The sequence below is a fragment of the Salvia hispanica genome, chromosome 3 (genome assembly GCF_029641045.1).
Source record: "Salvia hispanica isolate PSC_SH4W2 chromosome 3, Shi_PSC_v1, whole genome shotgun sequence".
Taxonomy (NCBI): Eukaryota; Viridiplantae; Streptophyta; class Magnoliopsida; order Lamiales; family Lamiaceae; genus Salvia; species Salvia hispanica.
This window is the reverse complement of record NC_142694.1, coordinates 28,097,513-28,118,105: the sequence shown is the minus strand read 5'-3', so window position 1 is coordinate 28,118,105 and position 20,593 is coordinate 28,097,513. Positions and strand designations below refer to the sequence as shown.

General features: G+C 35.4%; 1 protein-coding gene across 3 annotated transcripts; it reads left to right on the top strand.

Annotated features, from left to right (window-relative positions):
• The first annotated feature begins 16,471 nt into the window (after window positions 1-16,471).
• On the top strand, window positions 16,472-19,471 carry LOC125215497 (pre-mRNA-splicing factor ISY1-like protein). 3 transcript variants are annotated; one of them, XM_048116928.2, is made up of 3 exons: window positions 16,472-17,025; window positions 17,833-18,268; window positions 19,048-19,471. In XM_048116928.2, the coding sequence occupies exons 1-2, from the start codon at window positions 16,562-16,564 to the stop codon at window positions 18,263-18,265; spliced, it is 897 nt and encodes a 298-aa protein (XP_047972885.1). In that variant the 5' UTR covers window positions 16,472-16,561; the 3' UTR covers window positions 18,266-18,268; window positions 19,048-19,471. The 3 variants fall into 3 exon arrangements, with proteins under 3 accessions (XP_047972885.1, XP_047972884.1, XP_047972883.1); XM_048116927.2 differs by having other exon boundaries at window positions 19,043-19,471; XM_048116926.2 differs by lacking the exon at window positions 19,048-19,471 and having other exon boundaries at window positions 17,833-18,490.
• The last annotated feature ends 1,122 nt before the right edge of the window (window positions 19,472-20,593 follow it).

Here is a 20,593-nt window from a genome sequence, read left to right as displayed (position 1 = left end):
CGAATTTTATTTCAATTTACATTTTTCAAATTTTTAATGGTGTTTAATTAATTTTAAAATCGATGTTTTAGTTCAATTATAGAGTACTAACATGAATATGTTTTTGAGTTATTTTTTCCAAAAGGTGAAAGTAACATACGGCTAGAATGAAATAAATAAAAGGGTGTAAAAATTGCCCAAAAGTAGTTCATAATAAATCAATTGCGAGTCGGAAAATTTCTATGCAATATTTGGAACTAAAATGTTACTACTGTCTAAATCTTGGTGTATTTATACTATTATTACAAAAATAATTAATAGTAGAGATTTTTAAACTCCGTGAAATGCTGGATACTGAAACAGCAAACATCTGTATTCACTTTTATAGAGTTTTATAATGAGATGAATATGATGATTTAATGAAATATGAGATTCATCTATTAAAAATAGAAAAAAATAGTAAAGATACTTTAAATCAAAATATATTGGAATAGCAAAGTATGAGAACGATGGAGTATAATCATCGATTGTTTGCTGGATATTTGAGCTGGCTTATATTGTATGACAAGATAAAATGAAACATAATTCAACATTCAGTTTTGGAATAATCACAATATCTGAGCTGCTAATATCGTATCACAAGATAATAAGAGTAAAGATTTGGTGATCCGGACACATCCTCACATAATGCGTAGCAATTGTGATTGGTATTAAACACAACAATATGTCACGACCACTAAATATTTATTGCTCAAGGATATATATAGCATTTGATCAAAATGAAGTGAACATCCTATATATCTTTAGTGTACAGTGGCAGACGCACGATTTTAATGTTGGGGGGTCCAATTATATAGTAACTAATCATGGTATTTTTTTTATAGCGGCACAACCAAAAATTACGACATTATTAAGATGTGATGAAGATGAGTAATGAGATAAAATAATTAAATGATATGGAAACTAGAAATATGTATATATTTAATATATCAATTATGAATAAATTTGAAATAAATTAATTAATGAATATAACATGAAATTTTTGTGTATAAAAGTTGCATAAAAATAGAAAAAAAGCACAAAAAATAGCTAAAAGAAAATTGAAATTTCAATTTAAAATAAATTAATTAAATAAGTATCACTTATTAAACATAAATTTTTTGTGCATAATAGTTGTAAGAAAAATAAAAATACATCATAAAAATACAAATTAAAGTGACAAAACGTGAACTGTGCTTGAAATGATTCGAACTCAGACAAAGTGGGTAGCAGGCAGGGCAGCTAGCCAATGCGCTACCAAGAGAACTAGCAACTTGTAGTATAAATATAGTATTAATAATATAAATTCTTGGGGGTTTCTATTGGGACTACCGCAGCGGAAGACACGGAAACCAAACAGGTCCTAGAACGGATCTATTTAGTTGATTATGCATTCGACTCCAATTTCATGCAAGAAACATAGATCTATAGATATAACATCAAATAAACACATAATCATGCATATTCGATGTAAATTCGATTGTTACCTCATAATCCATCATTGGATTGACGTTGCTAGCTGCACCACCCGGAGATCCTTGGTTTATCGACCGTGAATCTTCCAACCTATTCCCTAGTCCTTGATTCTCCATCCGTGTGGGCGGATCTTAGATAATCAAAATAGTCTTGATGAGATCTAGGAGGAACACTACACCAAACTATCTATCTCGATTCAATTCTATGGATTAGAATGAACAAGACTAGAACAAACCAAAACCCTAGATCTCCTTGTTCTATGGCTCGAAAATCGAGGCAAGAAGGAGAGAGAGAGGCCGAGTGATCGGCGGCTAGGGTTAGGGTTTAGAGTGTAACTTGTGGTGTGTTAGGGTTTCCACATCTCATCACTATTTATAATGGACTTGTTGGGCTAGGTTGGGGATCCATGGAATGACTTAAGTGTTGGGCTCACCTATTAGATAAATTGCAAATTAAATCAAATGACCCATGATTTAATATATTATCAATGGAATATTATTTTATTCCACTAAAGAATAATATTGCACTCCCACTTAAATCACCAAATTACAAATAACTTGGGTCCATTTTATTTTATAATATTTCCCGCGTTTAAGATTATCTTGATCCATCAATTTAATTCTTTTGTCTGCTATGTGACTAGAATTAAATTAATTCTCCAAAGAGTTTTTCTAGTTTGAAACTTTATTTATTATTCGTGGAATAAATTCCAACTGCGCAGATTTCTGAATAATAAATTCCTCTTTCAAACACCTCATTGGGGATCACCCTTTTAGGGATTTAATCATACCACACTGGGCACGCGAATTCTATGAAATAATATTCCAATACCTTCATGTTATTCAATTACTACCACCCAAGATATCATGAACTTGAGTTACGTACAAACTCTCACATATTGATAAGTCAAAGTGGCGTTTGATTGAATAAACAATATTGATATTAATATCATAGACTAGAAAATACTAAACTTTCTTGAAATATATTCTTTCAGTAGATAGCAATAAAGAATACATTTCGGATTAGATCCTTTCAGTGCTTTACCACACCGGTGTTACTAATCTCATCTTAGGTAAGAGAGAATTATCACAAACACCGCAACCGTACCAATAGGTAGCCAAAGCCTATCTAGGTTGTGAATACGTTTTTCTTCTTACTAGATCTGGCCAAGTCCCCTACTGGAAAACTCATGAGGAGATTCATCGAATTTCCCTACTTGACCTTCTTAGTAAAAAGTAGTGGTGGCCACGGTTCGAAAACCGCCGGTTCCGGTTCGGAACCGGCAGTTCCGGTTCGTCAAAATCATGAACCGTAACCGGCCCGGATACCGGTTATCCGGTTCCGGTTTAACCGCCGGTTACCGCCGGTTTTTCACCGGTTCGGTTCCGGTTCGATTTTTTTTTTTTTTTTTTTTAAAAAAAAAAAAAAATCTTAGAGTTATAACTTTTATTGCAATTCTATAGTAAAATCCAAAGAGAATCGATAACGATAAATAATTGCAATTTTATTGATTTGAAACTTTGAATGTAAATTTCTACAATATAATATTACAATTACAAGTTACAAAATACAACAATACTACAACTATACACTTGAATTTAAAATTTAAATACAAAATTACAATTTAAAAAAAACATATTAAAAGTAAAGTTAAAATAATTAGAAAAAAAAAAGAAATAAAAGGAAAAGGACTTGAGCTCAACTTAAATTTAAAATTTAAGTTGAGGTGCCTACGTATCCTTAATGCTCAATTGCATTGAGGAATCAAAGTCCACGTAGTTCTCTTACCTTGCTTACCTTGTTGGTTGGCGGTTGACGACGGTTGGCCTTCATTCTCCACCTTCATCCTCGGTGTCGGTGAAGGTTTCCTCACTCTCTTCACGAGCATCCCAATCTGGTTCTTGCGCTCTCCTTGCAGCTTTTCCCCAATCATCAAGTAACATCACGGCTTCCATATTTCTCGCGGAGAGTTTGCTTCTTCTCACGTCCAAGACACATGCTCCAACACTGAAAGCGGACTCGACGGCTACAGTGGAAGCCGGGACTGCAAAGATCTCCTTAGCCATTGACGCAAGTATTGGATAATCTTTCTCGTGTGTTCCCCACCACTCTAGGACGTCGATTTGGGCGGGTGTCGGACCTGCATCACTAAAAGTATGGTGGCGTGCTTCCAAATAAAAATCTAACTCGCTTACCGATCCCATTGAGGTGGACCTTGAACTTGAGCTTGTGTCGTAGCCGTATAAGTCGGCTAATTGTGATTGAGCATCGGGGTCATCATAAGCAAAACCAAAACCGCCGTATTGCTGCGGTTGAGGAGCATGTTGTGTACGTGGATGAATTTGGTGGGTACGGTTATACTTTTCTTCATATTCGGCAAAGAGAGTACGCAAACTACTTTCAAATTGAGCTTGAACAAGTGATCTATCAGGAATGGTTAGTTCAAAAACTCTCGAGGTTTCATTATCATCAAAAGGCAAATTTTGAAGTGGACTAAGATCAATAGAACGCAAATTTTGATAATAGAAATCTAAGATCTTAGTTGTGCCAGCTAATTTCCATTTCGGATCCAAGCACTTAGCAATTAAAAACACAGTTGGAATTTCACTAAAATACTTCAACCATTTTTCAATCATATAAAATAAAACACACATTAACTCACGAGATCTAGCATTTTTCATGCATGTTTTAAAACCAAGTGCTATATACATGCAATGCTCTAACACACGAACAGATGTGCAATAGTAAACACCTGATAATTCAACGGTAGCACTTTTGAAAGCTTTGAACAATTGACATAAACTCATGCTTTGGTCCCAACAATTAGGCGTAAGAACTATATCACCATAGGGATTAGTTCTAAAAAAATCGCACGAAGCATCTCTATGCTCCAAAGTAGAATTGAGGCAATCATATGTAGAGTTCCATCTAGTAGACACATCCATTATAAAGGTTGTATACCTGATGTTCCTGTTACGGCAATATTTTTTCCAAGCCTTGCCAAGCTTGAAATGGATCGCTCTAACTGCATTTCTAATAGGATCAACATGCTTTTGCCATAAAGAAAGCGCATCTTGTACACATAAGTTCAAAATATGACATACACATCTTTGATGAAAATACTTACCATCGATAATCGGAGAGCACGCATCAATCAAGTCGCTAATACTTGCAGTATTAGCAGTTGCATTATCAAAAGCAATAGAAAACACCTTATTGCATAATTGATATTCATTCAAAACTTGAATAATTAAAAAAGCAATTGCATTTGCAGTGTGTGGTGTAGGAAAATCTCTAAAAGCAATTAAACGTTTGTTCAAAGACCAACTATTGTCCATAAAGTGAACCGTAATTCCCATGTATGCATGCTTTTGGAAAGCGTCAGTCCATACATCAGAGCAAATATTCACTTTGTGTCCCAAGTTACTCAAATATCGTGATAAATCTTTTTTCATTTCAGTATATTGATTTTTGGTAGATCGTTGAATACTAGTTCTAGGTAGTCTTTTTGAGTTCAAAGTATAACACTCTTTCATCGAATCTTCATAATCTTGATTATCATAAATACCAAAAGGAAGATGATGCATGGCAGCAAATTTAGCCATAACGTCAGTAGTATGCTTATGATCATATCTTAAAAGAGCGGAGGACGGCGTACCTGTTTGAGACGAACCGGAAGCGGAGCCATGGGCACTCGCACTTTGGAAGTTGAGTTGGGTTTGGCTAGCGGTATGCCCATATAGTTCGGGATGAATCGTCTGCATGTGACGGATGAGAGAGCCATATCCCCCGTACTTCTTGAATTTGTATTTTTTGGTGCAGTAGTTACAATATGCCATAAAAAATACCGGCACTTCATTAGCGGAAGAAACTATTGGGACCTTTTTGAAATGTTTCACAAATATATCAGATTTATATTTAGTTTTTTCTCTGCGGCCGTCTTGTGAAGCGGGGGGCATTTCCTCATTTTCGTGGTCACCACCGTCACTGTCCTCATTATCATCGTTGAGATTAACATTAACATCATCAATATCGTAATCATCGACCGAGATGTAATTATCAGCATCGAATTCGGCGCCAACCGCGCCATGACCACCCAATTGGGATAGTGCAATGGCTGCAGCTGCACGACGATCTTCTTCCATCTACAAATAGTATACGTAGTATGTACGAATTAGAATTTAGAAGATGATGAACATAGAAAAATCATGAACTCAAACTTATTAAGTTATGACTTTATGTATAAAAAAAATAATATGCAAAATATTTTATAACTTACTTGTAAGCGAACAGCCTCAGCATGGGAAACCTCCTCCAAAATTTCTCGACGAGTAGGTCGTCGTGATTTTCTCGGACGGGTAGATTGATCTTCTGCAATTCCTTTGCCCCGTCAATCACGGTCACCACCACCACGAGAAGAAGACATATTTTTTTTTATAGTAATGTAGTTGAACAAGTTGTAAGTTGTAACTAATATGAAGTGCAAATTATGAAAATTGATGAACAACTTAAGTAAACAAGTAGAGAGCAAATTGAGAGAATGAGGTAGAGAATAAAGAATTGGAGATTGAGAGAGAAATCCTTGTTAACACAAGAATGGGGTGAGTAGAAGTGATGAAGAAGGGGGTATTTATAGATAAAAATGGGGGGAAAATCTGATTTAAAAAAAAAAAAATATATTTGAAATTCAAAATTTGAAACGGTCGGAAACCGCCGGTTTTCGGTCAGAAACCGGCGGTTTTTTGACACAAACCGCCGGTTTCTGACCGAAAACCGGCGGTTTCCGACCCCTTTTCAGACCCTATGCCTGAACCCTAGACCCTACGCCTGAACCCTACGCCTGAACCGGCGGGAACCGGCGGTTTTGTGTCAGGAACCGCCGGTTTTCTGACACAAACCGCCGGTTTCCGACACAAACCGGCGGTTAACCGTGCTTTTTCAGACCTACCCCCTGCAACCCTACGAACCTATCGGCGAACGGCTATTTTTCCGGTTAACCGGCGGTTAACCGCCGGTTCCGGTTGCATATTTCTTGAACCGTAACCGAACCGTAAAAACTGTGTAACCGGATTTCGAACCGGAACCGTCGTCCGGTTCCGATTCCGGTTCCGAACCGCCGGTTAACCGGCGGTCCGGTTTGGTTTGGCCATGTCTAGTAAAAAGCCTTAGACTTGTTTATTATATTTCAATAATAAACCATCATATTATATTATTTATTCTCATAAATAGGTAAACAAGTGGACGTGGCGTTTCTCGTATACATGCACAAGCTGACTGTACAAAGGCATGTACGCTTGAAACATCTTTTAGTAAACAAACCCCAACAGTTTCATGGGTCCTCCAAGGCAATGTGTATCACTTTCCACCCTTCAGCTCAAATTCTTGGGGGTTTCTTACACGAGTCTTTATTCATTAAGAGGCAGTTCATTAGCACAAGGTACAATCTGGAATAAGCAAGTAAATTAAGACATTCATTACCAGCTCCGTCTATTAAGACTTTAATTAAGTAGCACAATACATAACTTAGAAAGCATGTACGTATTTCCAGAACTAAGATTTTCTCCCATGGGACTGAAAAGATTGGAAAAATAAATAATCAGTCATTCAATACTGAGACAAGAATTGCAAGCATGCCAAAATTAATATTCTACGTCCAGGTAAGGTAGAAGTTTCTCAGCTGTAGCAGGCTATCAGCACAAAAACTAGATAAAGGTTTAAACGGAACGAGATGACTGTCTAACACATGTGATAAGTCCAAACACTAATTTCAGACCTCAAGTTGTTCACTAAGTAGCCATTTCTATTCTCGATTCAATGTGTTGTTGATCTTGCTGGCGCCGAATTCAACCTTTTGATATACCAACAGATAAGCCCGACTAGTAGTCTAGTACCCATATCAATAAAACATATGAAACCTTAACATTCTAAAAGGAAACATGTTCTACTTCTACAAAAATGAAATAGAAAATTATTATGTGCAACGGTAATAAATGATAAACTGTAACACCTGATCTCATTTATGATCATCCAACAACCAACAATATAATATCAATAGTCATGAGAGTCACAAATCATAATTCAATTTTTTGTACATAATTACATTTACCTGCATTTTATAAAAGAAATTTTTATAGAATTTGAATTAGGATATGTGAATAACCTGTATCCACCAGAGGAAGACAAGTTCCTTCTTTCCAATGGCGGATCCAGGAATTAAAAATGGTGGGGTCGGACAAGAAAACTAATATAAGGAGTAATATTTAAATATATAAAATAGTAATAAAAATACATTGCAAATGAAATATCTCTATTTTATATAAAGCGCGATAATCGACTTCTACGAGTTTTCATGTTTTGAAGCTAACTTAAAGTTATTTTATTGAAAATAGCTATGGATATATCTTTTAGTCGTTGTTCGTGTTCAACATTAGTACTAGAAGAACATACGACGAAAGCGCAAAATCTTTATAAAAGAAATGTATCCATTAACCTAAATGAAAAGTAATTAAAATCAATGATCAAAAGAAAATTTATTAAAGCTAGATAAAAAAATTATCAGTTACTACTCCTACTAGATTAAAATAAAAGTAAAATCTAATAAAACATGATTAAAAAATAATCAATAAACTACTAAAATAAAACTAGAAAGTAATAAATCATGATTAAAAGATGATCATTAAACTAGAAACCGAGATTTCTTATTTATAAATAAAGTTTAAACACTTATATAAAGATAAAATTGTTAAAAGGAAAAGTATTAATTGTATTTTTTAATTAATAAAAAGCCTAAACCTAAGCCCAATACATAAAAAGAAGAAAAGCTGCGCTGCTTGAGTTCATCGGAAAAGCTGCGCTGCTTGAGGTTTGAGGATGAATCGTGGGGCGGAGTTCCGAATGCCGTGGGATCGGGGGCTGTTGGGAGGAGTCTTCCGGCGGTTCTCTGGGGACGGCGGTGGGGTCGGCTGACCCCGCGCGACCCCACCTGCATCCGCCGCTGCTTCTTTCAGACAAGAGTCAGGATCATGTGGACCAGATTTTGTAGTCTGCTTGAATAAAAATTAGTATGCATATTCTCCTTGTGTGCATTGTATTATAATATGAAGGAATTGCTTAAATTTCTTGCACAACTGCTTACCTGCATAATTAGATCAAACTCAGAAACAACTTTAGTAGTATAAGACTTTTTATTCTCACTCGCTATGGCAACCTACATATACAAGATATTAAGGGTTTTTTCCCAAGAGGTTTTTTCTTTTCCTGCATTTGTAGGTGGGATAAACTTTTTTTTTCAGAACAAAATTATGGTAAGAAATTAGATCATTAGAATCCCAAGTTCCCAACTACCTGTGCAAGATGATAATTAATTTGAAAGAAATGAACACTCTCGGAATTTGGATTGTTCAACCGTGCCAACAATTGTACTTGTCTAATTTAATCAGTTTCAAACTAGTTCATTCATGTTTCCTGCAATGTTTCTGTCTTAACCAATTATTTTTGGATCACTTGATATTCCATAACATACTATATAAACTTTTTCTGTAAATATTCCTGAAGTATGAACATTCAAAGCCTATAACTTATACAGTCTGTCACAATTCAATACTAGTTTATCATATAAGAAATTCTATCAAGTGGCATTTCATCTCTGAATATTCTGTCTTTATATAGAAAAATTGACATTCAATCTGAATCATGATGGAGAAAATAGCAGTAATTGAAAAGAGAAACTCAGAAAACTTGATCACAACCATGACAAACAAGAATAAACTAACTATCAATTAGTCAAATTTAATAAACCAAATTACAAGACGCATATCAGGCACAAACAAGAAGGAAACCATTACATGCCTTGACAACACGCTTTCAAATTCGTCTATAGAAACCAAGATTATAGTTAGTTCTGTCAAATCTAACAATTGGAGCAACAACTTTCTCACATCCAGGATCTAAAAATGCAAATCATGTTGCTTAGAGAATGAGTTTAACATGCATTTATCATGAGTGATTTGACAGAAGTACCAACTTGAGCAACCGATTTCCCCTATAAGGTTGAGTAGACAGACACAAGGAAATCCCTCAATTTTTGTGTACATGGACTTTTCAAGATCAGGAACTAACTCAAATATCGTTGAACCTATGCAAATATCGTTGCGATTTTAGATAAAAACTGTCAAAACAACCAAAAAAAAGAAAGAATGTTTGCCATAATGGTCAATCAGCACAGGAAGAAGTCGTCGCACTATAAAACATATGCAAGACATGATGCTAGATCAAAGATGATGTCACACTACAAACAACAGTTTATGAGAATACAATGATTTCTTGCAAGCTACAATCCTAGCTTCCCACATAGAACTATAATCAAATTGAAGTTTTCCCTAATTATCACGTTTTCTCACATTTATGCAACCCTTACATTGCATGATTATTCATTAGAAATTTATAATCACAAAACAACCAAAAACACAAACATTTAAGGAACCTCTTTGATAGCACTGCAACAAACATATAAGGAAAAAAAATATGAGTGTAACCATACACATTATTCGCTTAAATGAAGTAAAAACACAAGTATCTCACTTCAGAAAGTCGTGAGCTTCTCCTCCTGCCATGGTTGGTGCGATTGATGCTGTCGAGGGGGTATAAATAACAAATTTAAGAATCTTTTTTTTTTGGAGAGAAGGTGTGAAAAAATGTGCTCCTACCACCCCTTATTTATAGGACAAAATTTGGCCTACTGTATTCACTACCACACCCAAGCAAGTGGGTGGGTATTAATGGATGCAAATATGTGTCCACATCTGTAGTATCCCTAATCCAATTGTATCAAGTTTTATATTTTATTATATTATATTGTGTTTTATATTATAAAAATAGTAAATTAGTATTAAAATAACGATTCAACTAATTAGATGAAAATTTATATATGTTTACATATATGTATACAAGTATGCTTGTGTACGTGTAGTATGCTCCATTAAGGGTTCATAAAAGACAAGTGTAACGGCATACCTGTGGTGGTAGGAAAGCTGAATTCGCCGCCGTCAATCAGTGTCTTATGGTTATGTGTATGTGGTTGTAGATGTCGAACAATGGTAGGATGGAGGGTAAATCAGGCAAAAAGCTACAAATCAGGTAGTCGGACAAGTAGAGAAAAAATTATACCTGTTTTTGTCTCCGATAGTGGAATGCCTCAGTCGCCGAATCTAATCTTAAATCCAGCAAGATCCGGGATTTTTCTACCGGGTTCACCAAGAAAATCGAGATCTACCAAACGGAGGAGAAGAAGGAAGAAGAAGGCCTTTTATGGGCTTTTATTACTTTTTATGGGTTACCAATCACACCCTATGTATAGACGTTATAGCTTATCTATACTACTTAAAAGTGGCAGTTTGTTGAAATTGCCATAACACCCTTTTTGGAGGGAAAATAAAAGTTGACTGTGTAATTAATTAATTTTTTTCTTTCACAAATGTTGCCATTTTTTGTGAGTGGTTTATGATTGTACTATCTGGACTCTAATTGGACAAAAAATGGTCCAATCAAATGTAATCTTCTTGAAAAAGATTTAAAACACTTTTAAATACTTGCATTAGAATCTGGATTTTGTGGACTGATTTTATTTTATGATATAGTATAATAGGTGAGGTTCTGTTTGGAATCCGGCGACGGCTCCGACGACAGCAAGCGGGTGAGACGGCGAGAGAGATGCAGGAGATGAAGAGGAAGCGGCAGCGACGCTACTGTCCAGTGAGAGACAAAGGTAAAATCCTTAGAACACCAAATGACCAAAACATAAATTTTAAATTAGAACTCTTGAAAACATGAAATAAAATTACAGAAAAATACCTCACTCGGGCGACGCTGGCGTGAATGGAGACGACACGGTTGACGGTGAGTATAGGCGCTGAATGCAGTGGCGACAGTGACGTCAATGAGAGATGAGAAAAGTGAGGGCGGCTGCTGGCCGAGGGAGTCGCCGGAGCTCACCACAACTAGGCTTGCGTGTGAGGGCGGCTGAGCAGCGGCACGACGGGTGACGAAGGTAGCAAGGCTGAGGACGGCGACTGGGCGAGCTATGAAGTGCGGCGGGTAGGGCTGTCAAATCGGGTATCCGTGGATACCCGATCCGAAAATTTTGGATACCCGATCCCGAATTTCCCAATATCTAGTACCCAATACACGATCCAATTTTGATTTTGGATACCCAAATACCCGACTCGGGTATCCAGTCCCGATTTTAATTTCAATTTTGAGGAAAGCTGGGCAGTAGATGGCGGCGGCTGGGCAGTAAAAGAGAGCTCGTTGCGGCTAGCGCTGGGAGAGATGAGGGTCGGTGCTATGAGAGGAGACGGCGCCGGCAGTGGGCGCTGAAGATATCGATTTTCGCTTAGACTGTGTGCACAGAAAAGAATAAAAAGTTTCCTAGGTCCAGCAATCCACTAGATCACAAGGTCTAGGAATTCACTGGTCGTTGGAAAATCTCGGTCGTCGGACACACAGAGCACTTCTTCAAAAACCCTCAACCACTTATACTAAAACTTAGCACAGGGAAGTAGGGATCGATCCCACAGAGATGGATGCGTAATGAACATGCTCAAGGATTTGGAAATTATTTTTGGGTTGGCTGCTGCCACGCATTTTTTTGGGTTGAGGAAATTAAACTAAACTTGGAATTGAGATATGCTACGCTAACAGCTAGATCTAGGCAAAACATAAATCATGCACATAATTTGAAATCGAGAAAATAACTAGATCTAAGAAACTATTCTAAATTACCTAGACCTGGGAAATAAACTGACGGTGGGGACCATGATTGAAAAAGCGAGTACGGATGAAAAGCTGGGAAATCAACTAACTAAAGTACTAACTAACAGCGACATCATCTTCTTCAAATCAAATTTCACAAAAACTCAGAACAGGTGCAAGGCGTAATCGGAAAAACAGAGCAAACTGGAATTAAACAATTTAACGAAGAACAATTATGAACTAAACAGATCTACGGCTACTAGACGAAGTAAAACAGAAAGTAAACAGAAAACTCAAAATCCATGCACAACTTGAATCCCCTGTTCAGATCCAACCTCGAATGCTAAATCCACTCCGGATCCAAGCATCCGACACAAACTCCAGCCAAAAACATTCCATAACTTCAGATTCAACAAACAACCTCCGATCAACAACAACACCGCAGATCTACAGCCAAATTCCCCAGATCAAGCACCAAAGTGACAAAAACAGAGATTAACATGCAACTTGCAGAAATAAACCTCAAACAAACAGGATCAACGTAGATCAACATGAGATAACACCAATATAACAGAAACTAAAGGAAATGCATAGATAATCAGTAACAGCAACGACCAAATCGACTTCCAAAAGTGAAGTTCGAACGAAATAAAGTGCAAAAGAACCGAAAGTGAATAGATTGTATCTTCGCCCTCACACGGACGGTGTTACGACGGACTTCCTCTGAAGATAAGACCCCTTAAAACCCTAAACTACCCCAGAACTCCCATTTCCCAAGTGTGTGTGTTGTGTGTGAGCTAAGAGCGAAAAAAATTGCATATGTTGTGTGTTGCATGCTCCTCTATTTATAGGCGTTGAAGCGGGGCCCAACGAGGTATAGATAGACTTTGTTGCCCTCAGCTATTGACTCCCTTATTCTAGCATCCTTTTCCTTCAATTATGCTCACTTTTCCTTCATTCCTTCGCTAGTCCGTTTCCTCCAGCATCTCCTGGATCTAGTGATTCTGTCACACACCTGGCTTAAAAACTGTGTTAGACCCAGTAAAATATAGTGCTTTTCACCATATAACCGATGCATGAAATTAGCCTTATCAGGCGCTGACGGTGGGAGGCACAAGCGAGAGAGTAGAAAAGGGGAGGGAGGCGTGTCTGCTGTAACTTAGTAACTACTATTAACCTAATTACTTAAACTTTAAAAATAGAACTAATATAATAGCAATGATTGAAGAAATTTTAATACAAAGCTTAAAGTTTGACTATTTCATATTTGAGTAAGAATATGCAAATTAGAATTAACACACTATTTATTTATTTATTTTTAAAATCGGGTATACCGATCAGATATCGGGTTACCCGATACCCGAAAATCCAAAATTCTCAATACCCGATCCCGATCCGAAACCCGAAAAATCGGGTTTCGGGTATCCAATTATCCAACTTTTTCGGGTTCAGATATCGGGTATCCAATACCTGATATCCATTTTGACAGGCTTAGCGGCGAGTGTTGAGGAAGCAAGTGGGCGGCGAATCATGGCGGTGGACGGCAAGGTGCCGACGAAGTGTTGATGCAAGGAGGCGGAAGGAGTTGGATACCGTTGAGGGAGAAAGAGAATGGAGGCGCATCATTTTGATTTAGGGTTTCATGGATTAGTAGTAATAGTCAGGGTTATACAAATTGGGCTCTAATTTTGGGCTTTTAATGTAGCATAGGTTGAGTAGTATTTAATTAATATTCTTTTTAATTAAATCTAGACTTTGTGTTAAACTATATAATTATTGCTATACTTTAAAGCTAGGTTCTGATTTAGGCTTTAAATTTATGTGCTTTGTATATATTTTTAAAATCAAATTAAATTTGTGTATTAATTCTTGAATATTTTTTATTACTCTTTTGAAATTATTTTTAGATTACTATTCAATCTCAATAATTTATAAATATACATATTTAAATTAGAACCTAGCTTTAATTTTGTTTCATTATGCATATTTTGATAATTAATGAGGAAATAAAAATAGTTAATTGTTTCTAAAGATTATCCGCAAAGATTCTATTTTTAATATTATCTTTAACACATTGTGTGCGTATGTCAAAGTGGTCCACTATTTCATGCTCAAATTCATGACAATTATATATGTCTTATCCCAAACTCATAGATATTATGTATTAATATTATTTTAATTATATTTATACGTATCTCATAGATATTATTAGCAAAAATAAATGACCTCCTTTAGTTTTAAATTTTTAATTGTATACTTCGTATAAATTTATGTGATAACAATTAATACACAAAAATAAAGATAATAAAGGAGGAAGAACACCCCATCCCCACTCTATTATCAAGCTGTACGAAGACACAGAAGAGAGAAACGATATTTGAATTATTTGTTATAGAAACTAATTTTTTATTAGGATAATATATTAATTGATTTTCATAATCCTAGCAATTTATTATTAGTAGTAATATTATTTGATTTATTTTTATTCAAGATAAGCGTTCTTATTGTCTTTCTTTCAATTCTTCAAAAAGAATAAATAATACTCTACAAAATTCATTTGCTTTATTAATTTATTACAACGAATATTGTGATATATGCAACATTCTAACAATTTTAGAAATTTGACTGTCAGGATAAATATAAAATGAATTGTATTTCATGTTTATTTGGATGGAGATAATACTTATCAATTATTCAAATTATTAAATTTTACTGTGCTTTAGTATTTGCTTGTTCATGTTAGCCTATTTCTAAAAGGCATGTTTTTAGTCATGGGCAAATTTATGTTGTATTTTCAAAAGACAAAATTGGTATATTCTATAGTGATGATGTTGATGTTACATTTGATTCTATTGTTATGTTGTTTACTAAAACGTTTTCTATAATGTATTTGAATTTTTCTATTTGATTTAAAGTACTTTAACTTTTTTCAAATTAAATATTGATTTATTCCAACAATTTGTTGTTGCACTTATACTATGGTTGAGACTGGTCGTCTATTGTTTGTTAGAGCCTAGCAGAAAAAATTACGTGCTAAAATGTATAGTGGTTTGACGGAGGTTGTACTGCTAGGTGAGACAGATGGTTCGATGCATGGTAAATGAATTATTCTGCCTTCCAGTTCTGTTGGTATTGCAAGATATATGATCAAGAATTACCAAAATGCGACGACAATTTGTAGATGGATTGGTTATCCAAATTTGTTTATTACATTTACATGTAATCTGAAGTGGCCAAAGATTGTTACTTCCTCCGTTTTTTAAAAATAACAACTATTATCATTTTGGGTCATTCCTTAAAATAGAAATTTTAGAATCTTTCTATTTTAGGACATGAGCCCCACATTTCACTAACTATACTTTCACTACTTTTTCTCTTTCTCTCTCTTACTTTAATAAATTTTCTTTTCTTCTCTCTCACTTTGCCAATTTTTCTCACTTACTTTACCGATTGTGCATTAAAACTCGTGCCATTTTAAATGTTTATATTTTTTTGATACGGAAGGAGTAGATTTCTTGGGGTTAAGGGACTAAAATCAGATGATTGTCAGCTGTAAGATTTTCAAATTATTTGATTTTACTTTTTGTTCTTTACTTATACGTATTTTTAATTTTTTTATTTTATTCTGTATCTGTTTTTTTTAAACTCTTTTTATCCCATACATTGCATGGATATTAACACTACTATTAATAAAAAGAAGAGTTTTTAATGAAATGACAAATGTGCTATCAAAGATCCCTGTAAAGAACAAAATTTATGATTTTGACTTGTCCAAAACATTGGTTTGTGATTTGCTCGATCATATCTGAGATTCAAAATTTTATAAAAAAATACCTCCAATTTGAATTGTCTGGAAATCCGAATCCAAACTATGAAATTCAATTTAATAAGAAATTCTTTAAATTACATAAAATCTATAAAATTCAAAAATCTAATGCCATAAATTCAAAAATTCAATACTAGAAATTTAAAAATTTAATTCTACCAAATATTATTAGATGCATTACCTCTAATCCAATTTAATACTAGAAATCTAGTAAAAATTAATGATCTCAAATATTTATAATTTATGTCATATTCTAATTGATGTTGGTGGGCATATAGATTTTTACAAATATGACCGAAATGAAATTTAGAGCCCATTGAGTTTTTAACATAAATCATAAAATCCCATTACGACAACTGAACGGATTCGGTAAACAGTATATACATATATACGATAAATTTAAAACAGATAGACCGCAATTCCCAATCTCCCTCATAATCTAGGGTTTATTCCTTCCACCAAAAATCCTAATTTCTCCCCAATTCTTCCGCCATGGCTCGGAACGAAGAGAAAGCGCAGTCCATGCTGAATCGTTTCATCACTATGAAAGAGGAGGAGAAGAGGCCGCCTAAGCAGCGCCGCCCTTACCTGGCATCGGAGTGCCGCGATCTGGCGGAGGCCGACAAGTGGCGCCAGCAAATCATGCGCGAAATCGGCCGGAAAGTCGCTGAGATCCAGAACGAAGGCCTTGGAGAGCACCGCATCAGGGACCTGAACGACGAGATCAACAAGCTCATCCGAGAGAAGGTGCATTGGGAGCGGCGCATCGTGGAGCTGGGAGGACATAATTACTCGAGGCACTCCGCCAAGATGACTGATTTGGATGGCAACATTGTCGACGTGCCCAACCCCAGCGGCAGGGGTCCCGGTTATAGGTACTTTGGCGCCGCCAAGAAGCTGCCTGGTGTTCGGGAGTTGTTCGAGAAGCCTCCTGAACTGAGGAAAAGGCGCACAAGGTAATTTGTTTATTGCAGATTCAATTAATATTGAAGTATTGTGAATAAAATTCCTGAATTTTGAACAGATGTAGATATCTCCAGTACTTTAAAGTTAATTCGTATCTTTGAGAGGGAAATTCTTAATGTATGCCAGTTGCTACTTTATGCACACACATTGTAGGATGTTGAGCAATAGAAGAAATATAGGCCTGGATTAGCAAATATAAGTGTTTAGTCTTTATTGATTCTAATTTTCTGAGAAATTGCATTGCTTCTCTGTTGAATAGCTATATTACCAATCCGTTGCCTTTGAATTATGAAAAAAGTTACTTCTGATTATAGGTTTAGATCCTCGAAAGACCTCCTCTATGGTTTTTGGATTTTGAAATGATGTAACCTCACAGAAAGCTCTTTTTATGAACTTCCTTACTTGTCATCACTCATCAGTTAGCGATCCAAGTTGGCTAAGCAAACTTATTTGGAAACACTTACATTGTTTTTCTTAATTAAATGTAAAGTTGCAGATTCCTTGTCACTAATGTTGACTTAGTTTATGTAGGAATGGGAAGTAGGAAAATGACAGTTTAAATGTCTTTGCAATCTGAGTTAAGAGATTGGTGGTATTTAGGCGATAATTGATGGTGATTATTAGGCTTGCACTATTATTGGACATGGCCAATGGAAAGTTTTACTTGCAACGCCGTATTGCTTTTCTCAAATTTGATCTACAATCACTCATTCACTGAATTACTTGTTTTGCTAAAAATCAACAGTATAAATGTCTTTGCAATCTCTACTGTTGTCTAACATACTCTTTTTTTGTAGGTATGATATATACAAAAGGATCGATGCAAGTTATTATGGTTATAGGGATGATGAGGATGGCATTTTAGAGAAACTTGAAGGACCAGCAGAGCAGAATATGAGGGCTGCAGCTGTGGCAGACTGGAAGGAGATGGAGAAGATAAAACAGGAAGCAAGGAGAGCTGTAAAGAGCGGTGAGGTGGTGGAAGTGGGTGTTGTGTCGAAAATCTTGTTTGAGGAGGAAGAGGATGTGGTCGAGGAAGAGAGAATGAAAGAGAGAGAGGAGAAGGAGAAGGAGAGAGAGTTTATTGCTCACGTGCCCCTGCCGGATGAGGAGGAGATAAAAAAGAAAGTACTAGAGAAGAAGAAGCTGGAAATGCTGAGCAAGTATACAAGCAGTGAGTTGCTAGAGGGGCTAAACGAAGCAAAGTCATTGCTTAATATCCAGAAGTAGATGGTATGTTCATCTGCCACCTAACTAGATTTCTCATGTACGTTCTGTTAATTGTTTAAATTAGAAACCAAAAAAGACCACCTACATTATAATACTATCAACTTCTGGTGTCTTGTGTGGTAGGCATATCAAGATAATGGTTAGAAAGATATATTTTGTGGATGATTTGAGATTGGTATTGCATCTTGTTGTTTGATAGGTATAAGATAAAAATGTTGATATCTAGTTATATGTATATGCTTGTCAAGTTTACCCTCTTCATTAAAATATACCTTTACAAATATAACCTTGAAAAAAGTTAAAAACAGTCAATCATCTCATATTCTTTGAGATCCTTTATTTTACATTGAGTTTGCATAATTAAAAAATAGAGAGTGCACCCAAAACAATGTTGTTCTCTCGTTCTGGTTTGATAACGGCAAGCTTTCTCAAAGCATTTCAGAAGAGACTATTCTGTCCCCACAGTAAACAAATCTCCCAATTCCAGAAGAAGCTCACAGAGAAACCTGGAATCTGGTGTGTTGAGCAAGATGCACTTAGTTGTCAGCGATTTTGCAATTTATACTTAGCCCAATTGAACAAATATAAAACCATGCTAACATAAAAACAGTTTTAACAGTTTTAATCACGCACCAAAATAATAAAACAAACTATAAAGTATGCATATAAATTATACTCCAGTAATTGAGTATGTAAATAGTACTACTACATAGTTTTAAAATAAGACTTGCAATATAAATAGCTCATTTTCTAAAGTTTTGATTTTTTGTGAGATAGCACAGGAGAAGTGCATGAACAAATTCATATACTAACCAAAAAGAAGGCAAAGGAGGAACTTGAGGCAGAACTGGACGAGAAAGTAAGACTTTTCAGCAGCTGGACTATATAAGGAGGACAGACATCTCTAGTGGCCGTTCTCGTTCACGCTCAAACTATTTTCCTTCATCCTTGTTCTCGTTCACCCCCTCCTTATTTATCGGTTCTGGATCTGCTACTGCATCCGAGAATCTAAAGTTAGAGGCTTTTGAGGGAGGGAATCGATTATGTTAGCATTTCAGTTTTGGTAAGATATGCAGAATCAGTTTTACTCAAGTCAAGTGCTATTGCCTTGTAAGCGGGTTTGGATCCCTGCTGTGCCTTCAGCCAAAACAGGGGATGCTATTTGATACACCATATTATTTTATTAAAAAGATATTAACATTATAATTAATGAATATATTATTATCTAATAGGGCTGGCTAAATGCATAGTAGGGATCAAAATCCCTTGTAAGCACATGTATTTTAACAACCAAAACTAACCATTGCCACTTAGACAAAACTGTTTTTAAAATTCATCACTAATTGGGAGCGGGGTTATTATTTATGTGTTGCTGTTACAAATAAACACATTTTATTAACAGACTCTAAATCATTCACTTTTGACCAACTTTTGGGTTTGGATACCGATTTCAAAATCATCTGATTAACTAATATTGACTTAAATATGGGAGCCTTATTAATTGAAAATTTGGCCTCATTAGCAAAATTAAACTTAATTAAAAGTTCAATAATTATTTTAAGCGCAAACCGAAATTTTATCAAAGTTTGTTAGTTGACAAGTAAATTTTATCTATCAATGTGAGCCTCAAAGGTTCCATTATTCCAGAGAGAAAATTGATAATGTTAAAATAGTGATGAAAAGTTTGCTAGTGCAGTTAAAGCCTCATAAAAGAAACTGCTATAATAAAAAAATTATTCAACCTAATATTGATGCATAAAATAAGGCAGGTCTCAAAGTGGTACATAGCATGGCACTGAAATGAAAGTTGTATTGCCTAGTCATTCTCTGCTTTCTTACATTAAAAACAATAGGACGTCAATCGATACATTATACGGAGTACTATTTAGTTAAATTTTTTTTTTTCAAAACTGAGCCGTCCTAGTTTTTTCTTAAGTTTTTTTTTAAAATACTGAGGTAAGGCCAAAATTGGTCGTAAACATATGATTATTTTATCTTTTTGGTCATAAACTTTATCTTTTAGATTTTTTGGTCATGCACATATAGAAATTTGATTATTTTGGTCCTGCATCAATAGTTCCGTTAATTTTTTAATAGTCAACACGTTTTGTCCAATTTTTACAAGATTAGAATCTTAATTATAATTATTAAGTCACTAATTATTCCCTAATTCACATTGCTCTCTTTCACTTATACATTCAATTCTCGCACACACAATTATATACAGAGAGAGAGAGAGAGCCAGAGCTGAAGGGTTGCGATGAGTTGTGAATTTCAGTTGAATTTCCGTTACTTGAATCATGTCCAACAATCCAGGCGAAACCCCCT